Below are 19,619 nucleotides of genomic sequence, written 5' to 3'. Positions count from 1 at the left end.
TGTTATATTGAATAAATTTAAATAGTTATGTATGCAATATAAATAAAAAATTATTTTAATTATATCAATATTTATATTACAATATCTGGATCAAACTAATTAAAAGTTAATGTATACAATTGAACAATAAAACATTGTTCATGTGTCCTTTGGGATTTAACCCATTTTGATATATTTTTCTAAATATTAATTTATATCAATATTATTTACATTTATATTCTAAAATATCCAAGATTAAACACAAAGCCCCAAACCCTAAAGTGGAAATCCTAAAACTGTCAATCATATAAAATACCAAACCATCAAACCCCAAAATCCAATCCCCACTATACTGTAAGCCTTAACCGTAAATCTTAAACCCCAAACTATAAACCCTAAACTCCAAACCCCAAATTGTAAATCTTAAACCCTAAACCCGTCAATTAACCATAAAACACCAAACCACCAAACCCCAAAATCCAATCCACACTATATCGTAAACATTAACCGTAAATCTTAAACCCTAAACCATAAACATTAAACCCGTAGACCACAAACCACAACCACTAAGTCATAAACTTTAAACCCTAAAACTAGCCAAACCCTAAAGTCTAAACCGTAAATAATAAACCATAATCCTAAACCATATCTTTGAGAATTCGGGTAGCCAATGTTCGTTTAGTACAAAACATATATTTTATATTATTAATTATATTAAATAATATAGGTGTGCTACAAAGTGGCATGAATCCCAGTAAAATTCAAATGTTATTCTTTAATTAGTTTTCAAATAGTATCTTTAAACCTTGAACATCAAACCTTCAATCCCTAGCCCAAAATAAAAAATAGTTAAACCCTAAAACTCTATACCATTAACATTAATTCTTAAATTCTAAATACTAAAATGGAAAAATAAATTAATTTTATTGTGGCGTTTTTACCTAAAATGCCACTGAAGTACTAAAAAACGCGCTGTTTTGGTTAACAATTTTGCGGCGCTTTAACAAAAGCGCCATTAAAAGTTGCTCTATAGCGGCATTTTTACATGAGCGCCACCAATTCTAATATACCTCAAGACCAAATGCTGCGTTTTGGTTAAGATATTTTACGACGTTTTTTATAAGGCGCTGCTAATACTGTGCTTTAGCGGCGTTTTTTGCATAAGCGCCACTAATTCTAATATACCTCAAGACCAAACGCTGCGTTTTGATTAAGCTATTTTGCGGCGCTTTTTATAATGCTTCGCTAATACTAAGCTTTAGCAGCGTTTTTTCATAAGCGCCACTAATTCTAATATACCTCAAGACAAAACGCTGTGTTTTGGTTAAGATATTTTGCGGTGCTTTTTATAATGCACCGCTAATACAGTGCTTTAGCGGTAATTTTTCATAAGCGCCACTAGTTCTAATATACCTCAAGACCAAACGCTACGTTTTGGTTAAGATTTTTTGCGGCGTTTTTATAATGCGCCGCTAATACTCTGCTTTAATGGCGTTTTTTCATAGGCGCTACTAATTCTAATACACCTCAAGACCAAACGATGCGTTTTGTCAGCATTATTACGGCGTTTTTGTTTAACAACGCCACTAATGATGTTCTTTTACGGCGTTTTTTTAGAAAACGCCACTACAGGTCCGACTTTTTACGGCGTTTTACAAAGTGCGCCGCTAATGTTAGATCTTTAGCGGCGTTTTATGCTGAGCGCACTAATGCTCGGTTTTTAGCGGCGTTTGTTGTCCAATCGCCACAAAAGATGCCGCTAAAAGCCTGTTTTGATGTAGTGTATATAGGTGTACTAAAATCTGGTTAGGTAATTTTAACATTTAGATAGTTAATTAAGTAAAAAGGATTAAATCATAAAAGTTACAAAAGTTAATAGCTATTAGTTTAAAAGGATTAATTGAGTGCAAAATTATAATTGAATGGATCCTTATGGAAATTTAGCCATAGTCAAGATAGTGGACGGTAGATATATGCATTTTAGATTAAAATTATGTTGAATTAATGACATTTTGGTAATTAAATAAAAAAATAAGCTAAGATAAAATATTAAAACAACTATGAGCTTTTTTTATTTCTTCATAGAGAAACCGAAAACTCTATAGCTAAACTTGGGAGCTTTCGGCCAAGTCTTTTTGGTGTGCATGGTATGTATTTTCTCATTAATTTCTAATGATTTATATGTTTTTGATATCGTTACAATTAGCTCTAGCTAATCCGTATCTCCGTTTTCAAAATTGTTAAAGTTTTTTTTTAAATTATCATTGATGATTTTTGGATGTTCATGATGTAACAGCCCAATTTTCAGTAGTGTCAGAACAGTGATTTGAGATTACTAAATTCGATGAAAAAGTTAGAAAATTTTATTAATTAATAATTATAAGTTAAGCGTGATTTTAGAAATATTTTTGAATTAGTGAATTTTGTGATTTAAAAGAAATTATTAGGTAAATTGGGTCGAAAATGAGGTATCGAGACCTCGATATTATAAACTGAGCCGTAAATATTTTTATAAATATTTACGGAGTGTCATTAGGGTAGTATTAAAGTTTCGTTAAGAAATTTTAACGTTTCGATGGTTAATTGATTAAAAATGATTAAATTGCAATAGAGATAAAAGTTTAATTAAAGATTAAAGAAAATTAAAAGGACCAAATAGGGAATTGTGCCTTTTTCTAAAGTTGAGACGGCAATAACTAAAGAAATATCTGAGATATTTTAGTTAATATATATTATATTTATTTACTTAAGAAATAAGTATTATATTAATTATATTATTATAATATTATATTATTATATATATAAAACAAATAGAAAAGAAGAAAAGAAATGAATTGAAAAACGAAACAGAGGACGAGAAAGGAGAAAGAAAAGAAAAAAAGGAGAATTGGGGTTTTGAGGTTCAAACTTAATTTGGTAAGTCAATTTAATCTCTTTTCTTATAATTTTGAGTTTTGGAATTCTAGAACAAAATACTACTTGATTTAAGTTGAAATTTTGAAAGTTAGTAAATTTTAGATGTTGTTCATGTTGAATTAATTGATGAATTAGGGGTTAAATTGATTGAATTTCAAGTTAGAAGTTAGTAAAGGGTTGATTTGTAAAATAAAACATAAGTTTTGAATTAATAGAGACTAAATTGAGAGAATTTCAAAATTAGGGATTTATGGTGAAATTAGATAGTTAAATTAGTTTAAAGTGGGAATGGAATGAAATTATGAAATTAGTTTTGAGAATAAAAGTTAGTCTCGGTTTAGGGACTAAATTGGAATTTAGGAAAATATTGAGTAAAAATTGAAATATTTAATATGAGATTGAATGGTGTTGTATTGATGATTTTATTTGTTTTAATTCGTAGCTAGCATCGTATCGTAATTCTTGACTAAAAAAGGGGAAAAATATAGTCGATGTTGAATAGCTCGGAATTCCTGATTTGTATTTCTATAATCCGAATCTAATTGTTAATTGTTGTATTTTTAATTAAATGTTATGGTAAGAGATTGAGGTGAGAATTATTGTTTTTTTTTTACAATTGAAATGGATTGTCTTGATGTGATGAAATTATATTGGTTGAATTAAAGTGGAATATATATTATGAATATATATGTGTAAATGTGAAATTGTGCAAATATGATAATTGAATTATTTTTTATATGTAAAAAATTCAGCCTTAATGCCCAAGTAGATGAAATTTAGAACTATTGGGATATTAGTGGCATGCCATTAAGGAACTCTAGCGCGCTCTCTGATTATTAGCACGTCTGTGCTCTCTGTATAGCACTTCAGTGCTCTCTGTTCATTAGTGCATAACAATGCACCTCTGTATTTGTTCCGTATATCTGGTGTGTTCTATAAAATCTACTTTAGGCTAAGAATAAGAATATGAGATAGTGAATTGAAAATAGAATGAGAAAAACGATAGTGAATTGAAAACAGAATATGAAATATGTTATAAATACATGGAATACATGAGTTAATACTCATGAATTGAATGTGGAAAGCTATTATATATAGCAAGTGATGATAATTGAGTATCGTATGGTTTTAAATGTTCAATTGCGCTTGACATTTTATTATACATATTTTATTGTTTTATTTTTAAATATTCGGATTATAGAAATACCACTGAGTTTATACTCAGCGTACGGTTTGTTTCCGTGCGCAGGTTAAGTACTTAAGTTTGATCGCTAATTCGGCATCCAACAATGATCCCGAACTCAAATATGGTGATGTTTATTTCTTTGTGTCGACATGTACCTAGAGTGTCTAAATATTAGTTATTTTGTGGTTTGATTGTAAATGAAGTTATAAGATCTATTTTTGAGAGTTTATAATTTGGATTAAAACGATGCTTGATGACTTGTTTTGATGATATAAAATGTTTGAGATTTCTGTTTGTTTGATCTGAAATCTCCGGCAATGCTCCGTAACCCGGTTCCGGCAAGGGATACGGGTTGCGGGTGTTACACATGATGTTAAATGGAAGATTTTGAAGCTTGGAAATATTTTAGGACTATTTTGTTAAGTGATTTTGTATAGTTTTTAAATTTAAGGACTAAATTGAAAGAAAGTAAATTCTGGTATGGTGTTCTTGAGAAATTTTAAATTTTGAGGGCTATTAAGAGATGGCTAAAAATTCATCAATTTGGGTTTTTGAGTTAATTGTGAAAATAAACCTGTTTTGATATTAGGGACTAAATTAAATAAATGTAAAAGTGTAGGGCAATTGTGTAAAAATGTCATCTAAGAAGTTATATGCTTTAAATTAAATTGTTTTAAAATAATTGGGGCTGATAATTGAAATAAAATGTCGTATAGATCAAGAACCGGTAGAAAATCGTGGAAAAGGAAAAGTTGCTGAATAGTCCCTGAATTTTACTATCGCTATAGTTTAGCCCTAGTAAGTTCATACGGTCTAATTAGGTATGATTTATAATATTATATTGATTTCTGAGTTGTGGTATGTTAATAAATATACAGATGTAATTGAATTATAATGAATTGGTTCAAGGTGAGAAAATGAATTGAATTATAAATTGTTATACAGTAATGTGTATCGAGCCCGGATGGACATAGGATAGGATACAATTGGTATGCCAATAGATTATATTGCGCGCTGTATGGGTTTGAATTCCGATGAGATAATGATTCCTGATTTACTCATGTTCACTGAATATATCAGATGTCCAACATTTGTTGCGAACTATCTTAATATATTACTGTGTTTCTAGCGTGTTACCGAGGGCGGATATAAAGCCTTCGGGCTTGGCACTTGGTGTTGAGGTGTGTTTTGGAGGGATGTTAGCCAACGGGCTAGGCACTTGGTGCCAATGCGTGTTCTCGATTGGTTTGGCTCGTATGAGCTTTCTGGCGTGTTTCGGATGGATAACCTCATATCCATATTTATTTATACCGATCATCGGGCTAAATTTTTATTGGTTAAATAACTTAATTATGATATGTAACTGTTATTTGCTAATAATTTCTTGTGAAAGACTTGTGCATGTGTTCATGATTTCAGCTATTATATTGTGACTTGATAATGGTTGATACTGTATAAATGATGTGATTAAATGACTTGTATTTACGAAACTCACCTGTTGAATGGCTGTGATTGACAGGGTTAATGTTAGCCATTGTTTTTGTTATTTATAAAACTGTGATTATACGGTAAGTTATAATGTTTCAACCTGATAACTTACTAAGCTCGTAAAAGCTTAATCGTTTCATTTTCCTGTTTCCTTGTAGATAACATTTTGCGAAATCGGGTGATTGGATAAACACAAATATCACACTATCCAGATTCTTTTTGATAGATTTTGAAAGTGTTTAATTTTGGGATATGTGGCATGTAATAGGAGTATCTTGTATATGTTTCTAATATTTATTACAAGTGGTATGTTCTCTACTTGTGTGATGAATATATACCTTAGTTAATAATGTACTAGTTCATGGTTTGGTATGAAAATTCAAATATGGTGTGGAACTTGTCATGTAATATGTGAAATTTGTATATGTTCAAATTGTGTATTATATGTGGTATTGGTTAGAATGATAAAGTGATGCTTGGTAGGTCTATAGTCTTGGTATGTTATTTAGTCACTTAATTAAACTCTTTAATGATGTTGGATTTGTGGAACAAATGAATGTGGTTGGATGAGTAAAGAAATGGCATTATTTGACATGAGTTAATGTTTGATTTTGAGATTAAATGTGAAATAATTGATACATGCTTGTGTCATGAATGTATATGCTTGGTTTGAATTTGTTTGGTTTATAAATTGATGTGCCAAATGAAGGCATATTTGTTAGGCTTAGGATGATTGAATTTGACGTGTTTTAAGTGTCTTTGCAAGTGTTTATATGCATGTAGAAATAGGTTGAAATGGTGTGAAACCTTGATTTTGTATGTAAGATTTTTCACACGGCATCAGTGAGTTATACGGCCTGGTGACACGACCGTGTAACCCTAATATACACGAAATCAGTGAGTTATACAGGCTATGGGCACGGGCGTGTGGAATACTCACACGGCCATGTGCCCCCTGTTTTCAAAAAATTTCAAAGTTTCATATTTTCCTGTTTTGTTTCAAATTAGTCCCTACTTGTTTTCAAACTATTTTTAAGGTCCCGAAAACTCAATTTAAGGCTTGTAAATGTACGTATGCAATGAATAATACTTAGCCTAATTTTTTGTGTAAATTATATTAAATTTTGATTTAAACTTGCATGTTTTGGATTGATTATTTGTTGTAGCATCTCGTAACCCTAATCCGGTGACAGAGACGGGTGAAAAGGTGTTACATATATAATGTGGTTGACTAAATTGGTGTCATATGTCAAATCGGCACCTACTTGGTCAAGGAAATTACTTAAAAACAAAATTTAAAGAAAGAAAAGAATCTTAATATAGAGATTTTATTGTCTTTTTAATATTTTATATGTTTAAATAAAACAACTACAATCAAACGTCTCACGATAGATAAGGATTTTTTCATAACTACTTTACCTCAAGTTCAATTAAATTTATTGTTATACCTATACCCAGTGAGTTTGCTTTGTATCCTATCAACCTTGTTGACCAAAGCCATGATATAGAATTACCATGTGAGCTAAAAATATCAGCCACTATAATAGTCAGTTTTCCGTGGTGTTAGAAATAGTGGTTTCAAGATCACAATTTTGACGTATGAGTTCGTAAATATTATTTATTTAATATTTATGAGGTCATTATAGTGTAATATTGAAATTTGATATGGTAATTTTGAAGTTTAGTTAGTTAATTAATGAAAGAACTAAATCGTAAAAACTGCAAAAGTTAATCACTATTAGTTTAAAATGGCTAATTGAGTGCAAAGACATAATTTAAAGGTTTTAAATGGAAATTATGCCATAGTTATTTATACGGACGGTTTGCATGCGTGTTTTTTTATTAAATTATTTGTAAATTAAGGCTAAAATGGTAATTATGAAAAAGGTTTAAAACATAAAACTAAAACAAAACAAATTCATCATCTTTTTAAGTTGTCTTCACCATTTCTTCAACCTAACATCAAGGGAAGCCATTGTTTTCAAAGCTTGAGGTTTGGCAATTGCATGTAAGCTTTTTTAATCGGTTTTTCATGAATTTTACGTTTTTGAGATCGTTGCACTTTAATTTATCTAGACTAAGGACTAATTTGTGATTCTATCAAAGTTTTGAAAACTTTTTGTTGATATTCTTGAAGGTTTTTAGTTGTTAATTTTTTAGTTTGAAGCTTGGTGATGAGTTTGGACTAATTTGTAAAGTGATTTTACATAGTTTTGAGTTTAGGGACTAAATTATTAAATTGTTAAAAATGACATGAATTTCTTAAAAATTTTGTGACTTGATGGCTGTTTTAGGATGAAAATGGATTCTGCATAATTTTTTTGGGCTTAATTATGAAAAATAAGCTTGTTTCGATTTTAGGGACTAAATTGAATAACATGTAAAAGTTTAGGGTAATTATGAAAAATGTCGATAAATTAGTCATATGCATTAAATGGATTGTTATGAAGTATTTGAGATTGATAATTGAAACTATCGTATAGATCAAGAATCGATAGAAAATCGTGAAAAAGAGAATTGTTATTTCTGCAGTTTAGCCTTGGTAAGTTCATATGGTTTAAATTGGTATAATTTGTAATATTATATTTGTTTCTGAATTGTGAATATTTTTAATATATATATTTGAACTGTTACAAATTAGCACAAGGTGAGAAAGTGAATTGAATTGTAAAATGTTATGCAATTTTATGTAATAAGCCAGATGAACTTATAATAGGATACAATTGACATGCAAATAGGTTATTTTGCATGTTGTACGGGATTGACTTGTGATGAGATGATGATTTTTGACTTGTTATTATACACTGAATATATCAGAGTCCAGCATTTGTTGCGGATTACCGAGTTAAATTATAGTGATTTCAATGTGTTTCTGGAGGCGAATGTAAAGCCTACGAGCTTGGCACTTGGTGCCCAAGCGTGTTACTAGAGGGATGTTAACCTACAAGCTAGGCACTTGGTGCTCAAGCGTGTTCTTGGTTGGATTGGCTCGGTTGAGCATTCTAGCGTGTTTTGGGTGGATAATCGCGTATCCGTATTTGTTTATATAGTTCATCGGGCTATATTTTAATGGTTAAATGAATTAATGATGATATGTAATTGATATTTGGTTATGATTCCTTATGAAAGACTTGTATATGTGTTCATGGTTTACAATATTATATCGTGACTTGATAATGGTTGATACTGTATAAATGAGATGATTAAATGACTCGTATTTACGAAACTTGCCTGTTGAATGGTTGTGGTTGACAAGGTTAATGTTAGTTATTGATTTTGTTAATTATTAAATCGAGATCATATGGTAAGTTATAACATTTCAACCTGTGAATTTTAATGGTTAAATGACTTAATGATGATATGTAATTGATATTTGGTTATGATTCCTTATGAATGACTTGTATATGTGTTCATGGTTTATGATATTATATCGTGACTTGATAATGTTTGTGTAACACCCCAAAACCTGGCCCAAAAGTTTTGTCCAGATCTCAGTGGTTACATTGATCATCGAAGTAATCTGGAAGCAATTTTACAAAACACGTTGTTGTAGTTTCATTTCAACATGGTTTATCTTGATTCTAGCTAAATCGTTCAATTATTTCTGGAATAAATAGAAAACTTTAGATTAGGACAAAAACGTTTAGAGTTATAATTCTATAGTTTCCAAAGTTTAGTCAAAATGGTACTTTACAAAAAAAATAGTCCAAGGTTAAAATTTATAAAGTTCGAAATTAAAGTTGAACTACAGTTCTTACAGTTCAAAACAGTTTATCAAAACAGGAACTGAAAGAAGACTTATTAACTTGCTTTTAAACGTGACTGTCCAAGACCTCGGTATGCTGAGTCCAACTTCAAATTACGAGAGTACTTGAAAGGGAAGATTAAGGGGGTGAGCCACACGAGCTCAGTGTGAGTCCGAAACTAAATGTAAGAAGCAAAAGACAAATAAACAAACCAGAATACTCTTAAAACATTGCCTGAACAACCGATCAGAAATACAAAATACGGATACAAAATTTACAAGCCGCGTTTACAAAACCCCAATCACACACACAATACTAAACCATACAAGACTAAGTTCTTTAGTGGATACAAAACTATACATGCAGCCCAACATTTAGACAAACAACATGTAAACATAGCAAATAATATGTAACAAGTCAGAAAATAATCCCAACCATCCAGCAAAACAACTCTCCGTCCCCCGTTCACACCACGAATGATCTATAAGAAGCTCAACCAACCATGCAGACCATATAGGACCTCGAAAGACCCATCCAACCCTACACACCACGTATGTGGATCAACACTCAGATAATAATATGCAAAGAGAATGATATATATAGTAAAATATGAAGAACTGCTATACTGATGAGTTGCAGTTAAAACTGCCAAAACAGAACATATTAGACTCCCTTCTCTTCGCAACCAAACCCAAAATTTTATTGCAAATGCAAAAATGCACCCCATTTAAAGACTGACATACAGAATCAGAAATTTTATGTGAATGCTTGTATGCAAACAGATTATTAACTAACTTAGAGAAACATTACACACAACTTGCGAACAGTTACACTTCAATCAAACAGAATCAGAAATGCATATAATCGAACGACCAAATTCAGAATCAGAGGTCACGGTACCTAACTACTAGGTAACATTACTTAGGCAAGTCATTAAGTGAGTGTTATGCTAATAATTAACACATAAATCCGTGCCAAATGGAGTCTCAACTACTCTAGCTAAGGCCTAGCCAAAGGTCGAAACACACAGGAACACAACACAGTCACAATCCAACTTAAAACAAAAATTTGCAAATCAGGGCCACATGGCCGTGTGGAAATGCCTAGGCCATGTGGAAGCCTACACGCCCATGTGAAAGCTACACACGCCCGTGTAGAGGGGACATATGCCTGTGTGTGTAGCCCATGTAACTCATTGTCCAAAAGTGTCAAAATTAAGTGCGTAGTAGATACGGCCGTGTGGAAATCTCACACACCAGTGTGGTTAAGGGACATGGCCGTGTGACCAAGGCACATGCCCGTGTGACCAAGGGACACGATCATGTGACCAAGGCATACGCCCGTGTAAAAATAAAAAAAATCCCTAAATTGTGTGGCACCAAAAATCGCCCAAAAACCCTAATTCCCAAATTCACACGGCTGTGTGGACTGCCCATGTGCAGCACACACCTATGTGGTCACAAAACCACATCGAAACAGGTTAAAAATCATGGTTTTGACATCAAAACGACCCCCTAACCCTTGGTAACTCAGAACTATACCAGAATTTACAGAATAACATGTAATCCAATACCCAAAATCAACAGTTTTAGGAACATACAAGAAGTTTTCGAATTCCATAAAATCCAACAGCAATTTGATACCGAAATTGAACAGTTTCAGAACACACGCCTTAGAATGCAATAACAAGCACTGAGAACTGCTCGATTTGCTCCACCAAACTATTCAAAAACCCAATTTTGCACCCAATCAAACATAACACACAAGGACAATCAGCCAACAACATCGATACTAAAACCCAGAATTCGTTTGCAGAACAAAAATACGCCAGTAATTAATTCACCAACAACGAAAGAGAGAAAGGGAGAAGAACCAAAAAGAATAGCAAGAACGTGGAAAAAGAGAGGAAACAAAAAAAAGGGAAAGATAACGTGCAAAATAATTTTAGAAACAACTTCCTTTTTCCAAAAATAAAAAATAAAATAAAATAAATATATATAATTAAAAAAACTCAAATAAAATTAATTTCTCAAACACACAAGAGGATTCAAACCTAGAACCTTGAGGTAAACTAGCACACATCCAACCACCGAATCAGCAGGTTTATTCAGACATTAAAACGCAGAAATCAACCCAATTGCTCAACCTACTCACTGACCTTAAACACAAATCACAAAACTTCTAACCCCAATTTTCAAGGTGTTACAAGTTGATACTGTATAAATGAGATGATTAAATGACTCGTATTTACGAAACTCAGTTGTTGAATGGTTGTGGTTGACAAGATATATGCTAGTTATTGATTTTGTTAATTATTAAACTGTGATCACACGGTAAGTTATAACGTTTCAACCTGTGAATTTACTAAGCTCGTAAAAGCTTACTCGTGTCATTTTCTTGTTTTCTTGTAAATATCATTTTGCAGAATCGGGTGATTGAATCAAATTGAAGATCACACTATCCAGCTTTATTTTGGTAGACTTTGAAACCGTTATACTTGGTTTGGTGGCATGTAATAAGAGTGTTTGGAATATATACGTAGGTGTTTATGGAAGCATATATGTTTGTATTAGTTTAAGTTATGTTTATGAGTTTGATGGATAAATGATAAGGTTGTTAATAAATTGTGCATGAAAGCTTGTGTGATGATTATCTTGATAGAAAATAGTTTAATGGATGTGCTTTGGTTTATGCATATCTTTGGGTGCAAGAAATTATGTCACATTATTACCTTACAGTTTGTTATATTTGAACTTGGTTAGATAATAACATTGGAAGATAGGGTTGAATGTTGGTTGTGATGATGCCTTATGGCACATTGGTTAGGCACATAGTAGGTTATTTGAGTTGTGATTTGATATGCTTTTGGTGTCTTTTGGATAGATTTATTGAATGGTATATAGAATGCTTGTTGCATAAATAAATAGAGGTTTTAAAGGCCTGTATGGTAAGGTGTTATATGTGTATGCATGAATCTTTAAAATGGTATGTGATTTGAGTAGGAAATAAGTTTTTAAACATAAGATTTTTGACCATTTTGTGAAAGGTATCGATAATTTGGATTAGGGTATCGATATCAGACCAATTGTATAGTTTTAAAATTTGACAAAACACCAATTTGGTATTGGTACTTTTCATCTAGTATCGATAAATCTTTAAAGATATCGACACCTACAAAAAGGTATCAATAAAATGTTTTGAACCAAAATTGTTAAATTTGGCAAAATGTCAAAATGGTATCGATACCGAATATAAAAATATCAATACCTATTTCAAAGATATTGTTAAAATTGAACGTCGATAATAGCAATATAGAAAGATCGCAAAGCAATAAGAAAGAAAAATAAAACACACAAATTTTACGCGAAAACCCTTTCGGGAAAAAACCACGGGCAGAAGAGAAGAAAATTCACTAATGTTGAAAATCAAATGATACAAGAGGAGTTTCGACTTTATCTATTTATAGGTTGAAAAACCTTATTCCAATCAATATTAAACAAAAGGAGAGTAGTTCTATACGGCCCTTGGCCTTCCCCCTTACAGATCTCCTTATTTTGCCACTGTATTTTATTTCTTTAATAGGAATTTGGGTCACACAATGTAAAATTTATAATTTGGTCCATTTTCATGCTCGAGTCCAACCTTTTGTATTCTAAAGCTTGTTTTAAGTTTCGTTTTTGTATGAATACCATGTTTAACTAATGTTTGTTTGTTCATGATTGTTTTGATTAAATTGGAATTGCATGAGTTTGAACTGTTTATTGATGTAGCATCCCGTAACCCTAATCTAGTGACAGAAATGGGTGAGGGGTGTTACAATAACCTTAAATCTTGTGACCTCAAGACTTTACGAGCTCATAACCTCGATAGTGAACTCAAGATCTCATAAATCTACATTGTGAGGACCACACCCCTAAACAAAGTACCTATCTTTTTATATGTCACCATATTTATGTTATCCCCACATGTCAACGCATGCCTATGAGAACAGGACATCAACTGGTCAATTAGGCTCCATGGAAGTATGAAACTAGTATAGGAGCAACACGTAGCATATGGGAAATGATTGAAGGCACCCATTACAAAGGATCTCTCTCTATATTCTCAACTATCTTTCTTCGTTCTTTCGAGTTTCAATATCCTCAAAAGATCACTATCCTAATCATCTCCAATTATTTATGGTTCTTTGTCATCGTGTGAACTATTATAAACCGTCATAACTCAAGTAGTGTATCAACAATTATAATTATATTTTTAATATTAAAATTTTATTTTACTCATATCGTGATATTTTATATTTTTATTTGTAGAAAAACAAAACGTTATTCACAAGTTGAATTTACATAAATGCAATTCAGAGTAACGAGTAAAATTGCTATAGACAGGTAGGTAAACTATTCAAACTTCGATTACAATGAATATCAATAAAGAATAGAGTTAAAACTATAGAAATAACTCTCTAAAAACCTTTAAAATAACAGCCATAACACAATTATTATTTAAAATTTGGGTACCCAAATGCAGATATTTTAAAAATTTTCTTTCTGAGGGGATTAAATTCAAGAATAACACGAATTTTTATCACTACTCATTTATGATTCATTCATCGTGATTCTAAAAATTAATAAAAATTTAGAGACTGAAATTAATTAAAGTTATTTTTGAATGGTCTATTATAATTTCTTTTAGTTCAGTTTAGTTCTTAATTTTTCCATATTAAATTTTTGTTTTTATTTTTAAACTTATTTTGATAAAATGAATTTTGTTTTATGGCTTTTGAATATTATTTGGCAAAATTTCAAGGTCTTTTTCACAAATATTTCTAAAAAACAATAAATTTCAAGAACTTTTGAATTATTTTCACCATTTTAAATATAAATTATTTATTTTATATTATAAAAAATAAAATTAATTATATATTAAATATAAAAAGAACTCAATTCGGTTCCGGATAACCGCGGTTTTTGAACTTACATATCCGTAAACCGTTCAAATACTTTGGTTCGGGTCGATTTTCGATTTGGTCGATTTTTTTGCTCAAGACTAGCACTTATGGTTCAATAGGTCTAAACTAGGCATTATCCCCTGATTCCTAAAATGAAAATGTTTAATTGTGTTTGAACCACATTCTCCAAATTAAAACAACAAAAATACTAACTGAACAACCAATTAAATCATTTAATAAAACAATTTCATATTACCTTACAAAAATCTATATAACATTCACCCAAAATTGGGACATAATGTACCCAAAAAAAAGAAATGGGACAAAGATTTTTTTGGATAGAAATAGAAAGTAAACATTACTTTAAGGTTTTATGGAAGAATATTATAGTAGTGGAGTGGTTTGAGAGTGCATGTGAAAATGGAATTTACTTGCCAAGACCTAACCTCTTTCATGAAGAGTGGAATGAAATCAAATGCCCCTTTTCCAAGCTCCATTGCTGTTAAGAAAGCTCAAACTCCATTTTCAAAACCTTAATTATTCAAACCACTCCAACATCTATGAAAGGGACACATTAGCAGCCAACATACCCTATTTTTAGTTATAGCTATTTTTAAATTTAAAAATAAAATCCTTCATCATGTTTTTTATATCTTTTAAAAATAAATTCACCAATAAAATGATATTATTTGTTTCATTAATAATATATAAAATGTGAATATTATTGATATATAAATTTATATAGTGTTAGGTTCGTTAAATATGTAATAAAACGAGTTAGTTAGCAGGCATCCTCAACTTATAACTTACTTTCTAAATTTATCTCCAAACTTCAAAACATTTTAATTACATCTTCAAATTCTATCGATGTTATATCAATCAGGTTGTTCAATTATTGAAACCGTTAAATTTAACCATTAAATGACACATAAAATCTTATGTGACATAATTTAAAATGAAAATTTTAAAGTAAAGTAAAATGTCGCCGCATAAATTTTAAAATTAAAAACTAAAAATAAAGTAGAACCGAAAAAAAAGAGAGTGGATGATAGTTTTGTGAAAATTTGAAAATCTCAAAATCAATGTTTTTACAATATTTTTTAAAAAATTCTTTTAAATTAGACCACGTGAGATATAACATTTCATTCAATAGTTAAATTAATAATTTTAGTAATAGAAGAACTTTACTGATATAATATTAATAGTTTAAATATCTATTTAGAATATTTTAAAATTTGAGGATGAATTTAGAAAAGGAGCCATAATTTTAAAATATTTTATTTGGTGAAATTAACTCTAATAAATCTAAAAGTAATCACTTACTCTTAGAAATTTGGGGAAGAGTGCATTACCAATTGACCATAACCCTTAGATCTCTTTGTTAAATTTGCTTCAGATTCTTAATATAAAATACTAATGTATATATACATATATATATATATATATATCACTATCTAAGTTAGATTTCCCACATCCAATGTGGTAATTCATGTATATATATTGTTGTGTATGAGCTGAAGGTATTTTATATCTGTATTGACACGATAGTAATTTATGTTAAATAAATTGATATCATGTTTTTATCATTTTCTTTTGTCAAAGTGTTTCAGATCGCATTTCTCGTGTTATATTTGTGCATAACATGTGAAAATCGACAAGTCCATTCCACACATTCATTTTAGCTGATCTGACATTGACGAATATCTTTACGCATACAAACAGAAAATTAGAGCCTGAAATATCAAAGGTTCAGTTCATGTACGATGAACTCATCATCCTACATCAGCTCCACCAAATTAATTGCAGATAAGTTGACTGAAAACCTCCAAACAACTTATCTGCAATTGGTTCATTCATTCAGTTATTTGATCCTAATTCTTAAGTTGAAATCTTTCTTTCTACCAAATTTATACACAATAATACAGTTTTAGCTTATCTTCCTCCTTTCTAATGGACAAGCATATGGTTTCAATCCATCATCCAATAGAATTTGACAATGGCATGCATGTTGCCTTCGTAAGCCTTTAGGTCTTTTGCACGAATCTCCACATGTGTGAGGCTCTTTTTTTTTTTTTTTTGTCTCATCTAAAAAGAAGAAGGGTAGGGACTGTATATTGTTCTTCTTCATCATTTGTTACAATAGATGCTGTTTTCTTCTGGCTTTCTTCAATAATATTCTTGATAGGACTCGAAGGAAAAGCAATTGTGAGATCAAGGTCCAAGTTGGATATACCAGTGGGCGGTGTTTCGTCTTCGAGATAACTTGCAGCATCTGAGACCCCATCATCATTTTCTGTTGAAAACACTCTAAGCTTACATGCCACATCCATGGAGTTGGTGGTGGTGGGGTTAAGGGGACCAACATGATGAGGATATTGGTTCAACTTATGGTTATTAGGATCGATCCCCATCTTCATTAGCTTTCTCTTTATATGGGAATTCCAATAGTTCTTCACTTCATTATCTGTTCTTCCTGGTAATCTACCAGCTATCAGTGACCACCTAACACCCCAAAACACACAAAAAAAAAAAACATTCAACTCCTAATATTTTTAGACATAGGTATCTCATATGATATTTCAAAAACTCTCTCCATTAGTGCAATGCATTATAGTCTTATCATATGCGTAAACGTTATGTTTTAGAAATGAAACATACCGGTTACCAAGGAGAGCATGGAGTTTGATAATTAAGTCCTCTTCGTCTTGAGCAAAGTTACCACGTTTGATATCTGGTCTTAAGTAATTTATCCATCTCAGCCTGCAACTTTTACCGCAACGGTGCAAACCTGGTGATTTTCATGGTAAAAAAGTCAGTGAAATAAAATTAAGAGCCGAAGTAGGGTGTTACAAAAAGAAGAAAAAAAAAATTCAGAAAAGAACCTGCGGCTTTGGGGAGGGAACGCCAACAGCCTTCACCATGTATACGTATATAATCAATGAGCTTTTGATCTTCTTGCTTGGACCAGGCTCCCTTGTTGGTGCCTTGTTTATCGCAGCAAGGTTTTCTCATCGGAGTTTCAAAATCAAAAGTAAAACTTTCTCTCACTTTCTGTGCAACCAACCACGGGGAAAGAAAATAAGAAGAAGGGGACATTGGAAAACACATGGGGGGCGTAGATATAGTAGGGTGTATAGTGGGGATAGGGTGTAGGTTGACTTGGACTGGTGGTTTTAAGGATTTAGGTGGGTCACTATGAAACGGTCTGATGCAAATCACTGGGCAATAGGTATATTGTATATGGATTGGTGCATTAGCATAAAGTGTTTGATTATCAAATAGGCTATAAGCTGAATCTGTTTACCATTCAGTATGCGTCTCTTTCGCACCTACAAAACTTAACGTTTCTCAGGTCATTTGATTTATGTTGTCAGTGGGATGCATTATCCATTTAGCAGTTTTGGAATATAATCATAACATGAATTTTATAAATACTAATTTGACATGACGCTTAAATACATACAAATTCACTATATTACACAAATAGCCATAGTCTATTTCTTTGTTATAAGATTCATGATTTTGTGTCAACTAATGATAAATACCTCATCTGGCTTAATTAAGTCTATATTTACAATACCTTTCAGTCCTTTCCTGCTAACAATTTTATATCTAGGGCCAAATTATAAATTTTAGAGGGCTAGAAAAAAATTTACCAGTTTTTTAATATAAAATTGTAAATTTTAAGTTTAAGTAGTGTTGGGGAACTTGGGTTTCAAATTTTAAAAACAATGTAAATTGTATAATAAAATACATGTAAAGATAACATTTATTGGTTAAATTTATAAATTTATTAGATAGTTGTTAATTTAAAATTCTTAAAATAATTTCTAAAATTGACAAATTGATGTTTAAATAATTTGCAAATATATACTATATATAATTTCCAAATAAAATCCAAATTTCAAATTCCTATTTCCAAATCTATTGTTATAGAATTGGAAAGAAGAGCCAAAGGCCCTTCATAACCCTTCGCTTCGCCTTCGAAAATATAACATAAAACAAAATACAGCATAATATATAAAGAAAATAATAGGAATATAATATAATATCAAAATATTAAAATTTACAAATTGAAAAAAAACCTCACACATGATTATAAGATAATTAGATAAACATAACACAACAAGAAAAAATAATTAATTATTCTCCTTAAAAAAGTAATTAAACTCGTGTTTTGATCACATAATTAGAATATTTATTATCTTAGATATGACCTAAATTCAATCATATTAATTACATTGCTATTAAAATTTTATCCTCCGCTTATAATTTACATAAAATAATAACTAAGAGAGATATTTAATTCACTGTTGTTACCATCCATAGCATTAATTACTCTAATGCTTAAAAAAAAAAGCACGATATTTAAGATTACCAATGATTCACGCTTCAAAGGAATATATTCTTTAGTTCAACAAAATTGTTGATGTAATAAATTGTCTTTTGCCGTTACGAAAGAATCTGTCACCAAAATCTACCATATTTAAACTGTCGAAACCATTTTTTTTGATAAAACAAAAATTAGTTTGTCGACTTTAAAATAAAAATTGGAATCGCCATCGACCCATGATTTAGGTGTGACCGGCTCACCTTAAAAACAAATTTGGTCTACGAAATTTAAGAAAACGGGTTCGGGAGTCAGTTAAGCACGAGGAAGGGTTAGCACCCTCGTAACGCCCAAAAAATCGGTACCAAATTGATTATTTAATGTCTTGGTGTCGAAAATTAAAAAGATTTTGTTAAACTCAAATGTTGAAATCTGAAACGGATAATCAATTATTCAAGTCATGCGAAGAAATTGAGACCCAATACGTTAGGGTACAATTTCTCAAAATTCTCGAATTTTGAATATCACCTTTAAATTAATTTTTTAAAGAAAATTTTCATTTCGAGAAAGCAATATGTCATGCCCAATGCGTTAGGACATAACATATTGAATTCCCGAAAATGATTTTTGTTTATATATTTTAAATAACGAATATTCTCAGTTATTTCGAATTAACAAAGAAAATCGGAACCCAATACGTTAGGGCTCAATTTTCCTCGAGAATCCCTAACTTTGAATATCGTTTTTTATTTTGAAAACCTTTGAATCATAAAAAATAATTTCAATGTTTTGACGAAATCAAAATGTATTTTTAAAAATGTGTTAAAAATGTCAATGCAATATGAAACAACTATTTTAATTTAAATTATACATGTATATGATATATATAAATGATATATAAGTGAATTTTGCAAGTATGTGTATGAATATGAAATAAAAATGCATAAGTATTATAAAATGTTAGTGCATATATATATATGAATTCAAAATTCATGAAAATAAAACAATAATAAAATACATATAAAGTAT

At 30.7% G+C, this 19,619-nt stretch overlaps 1 protein-coding gene across 1 annotated transcript; it reads right to left on the bottom strand.

Annotated features, from left to right (window-relative positions):
* Window positions 1-15,923: 15,923 nt before the first annotated feature.
* Window positions 15,924-17,361, bottom strand: LOC105803556 (transcription repressor MYB6). Its single transcript, XM_012635797.2, has 3 exons — window positions 17,143-17,361; window positions 16,919-17,048; window positions 15,924-16,762 (listed from the first exon to the last, which is right to left on the bottom strand). Exons 1-3 carry the CDS (start codon window positions 17,354-17,356, stop codon window positions 16,342-16,344), a joined length of 765 nt encoding a protein of 254 aa, XP_012491251.2. The 5' UTR covers window positions 17,357-17,361; the 3' UTR covers window positions 15,924-16,341.
* Window positions 17,362-19,619: the final 2,258 nt, after the last annotated feature.

This window comes from Gossypium raimondii, chromosome 11 (assembly GCF_025698545.1).
Source record: "Gossypium raimondii isolate GPD5lz chromosome 11, ASM2569854v1, whole genome shotgun sequence".
Classification (NCBI taxonomy): domain Eukaryota; kingdom Viridiplantae; phylum Streptophyta; class Magnoliopsida; order Malvales; family Malvaceae; genus Gossypium; species Gossypium raimondii.
This window is presented reverse-complemented; position numbering and strand designations above follow the sequence as displayed.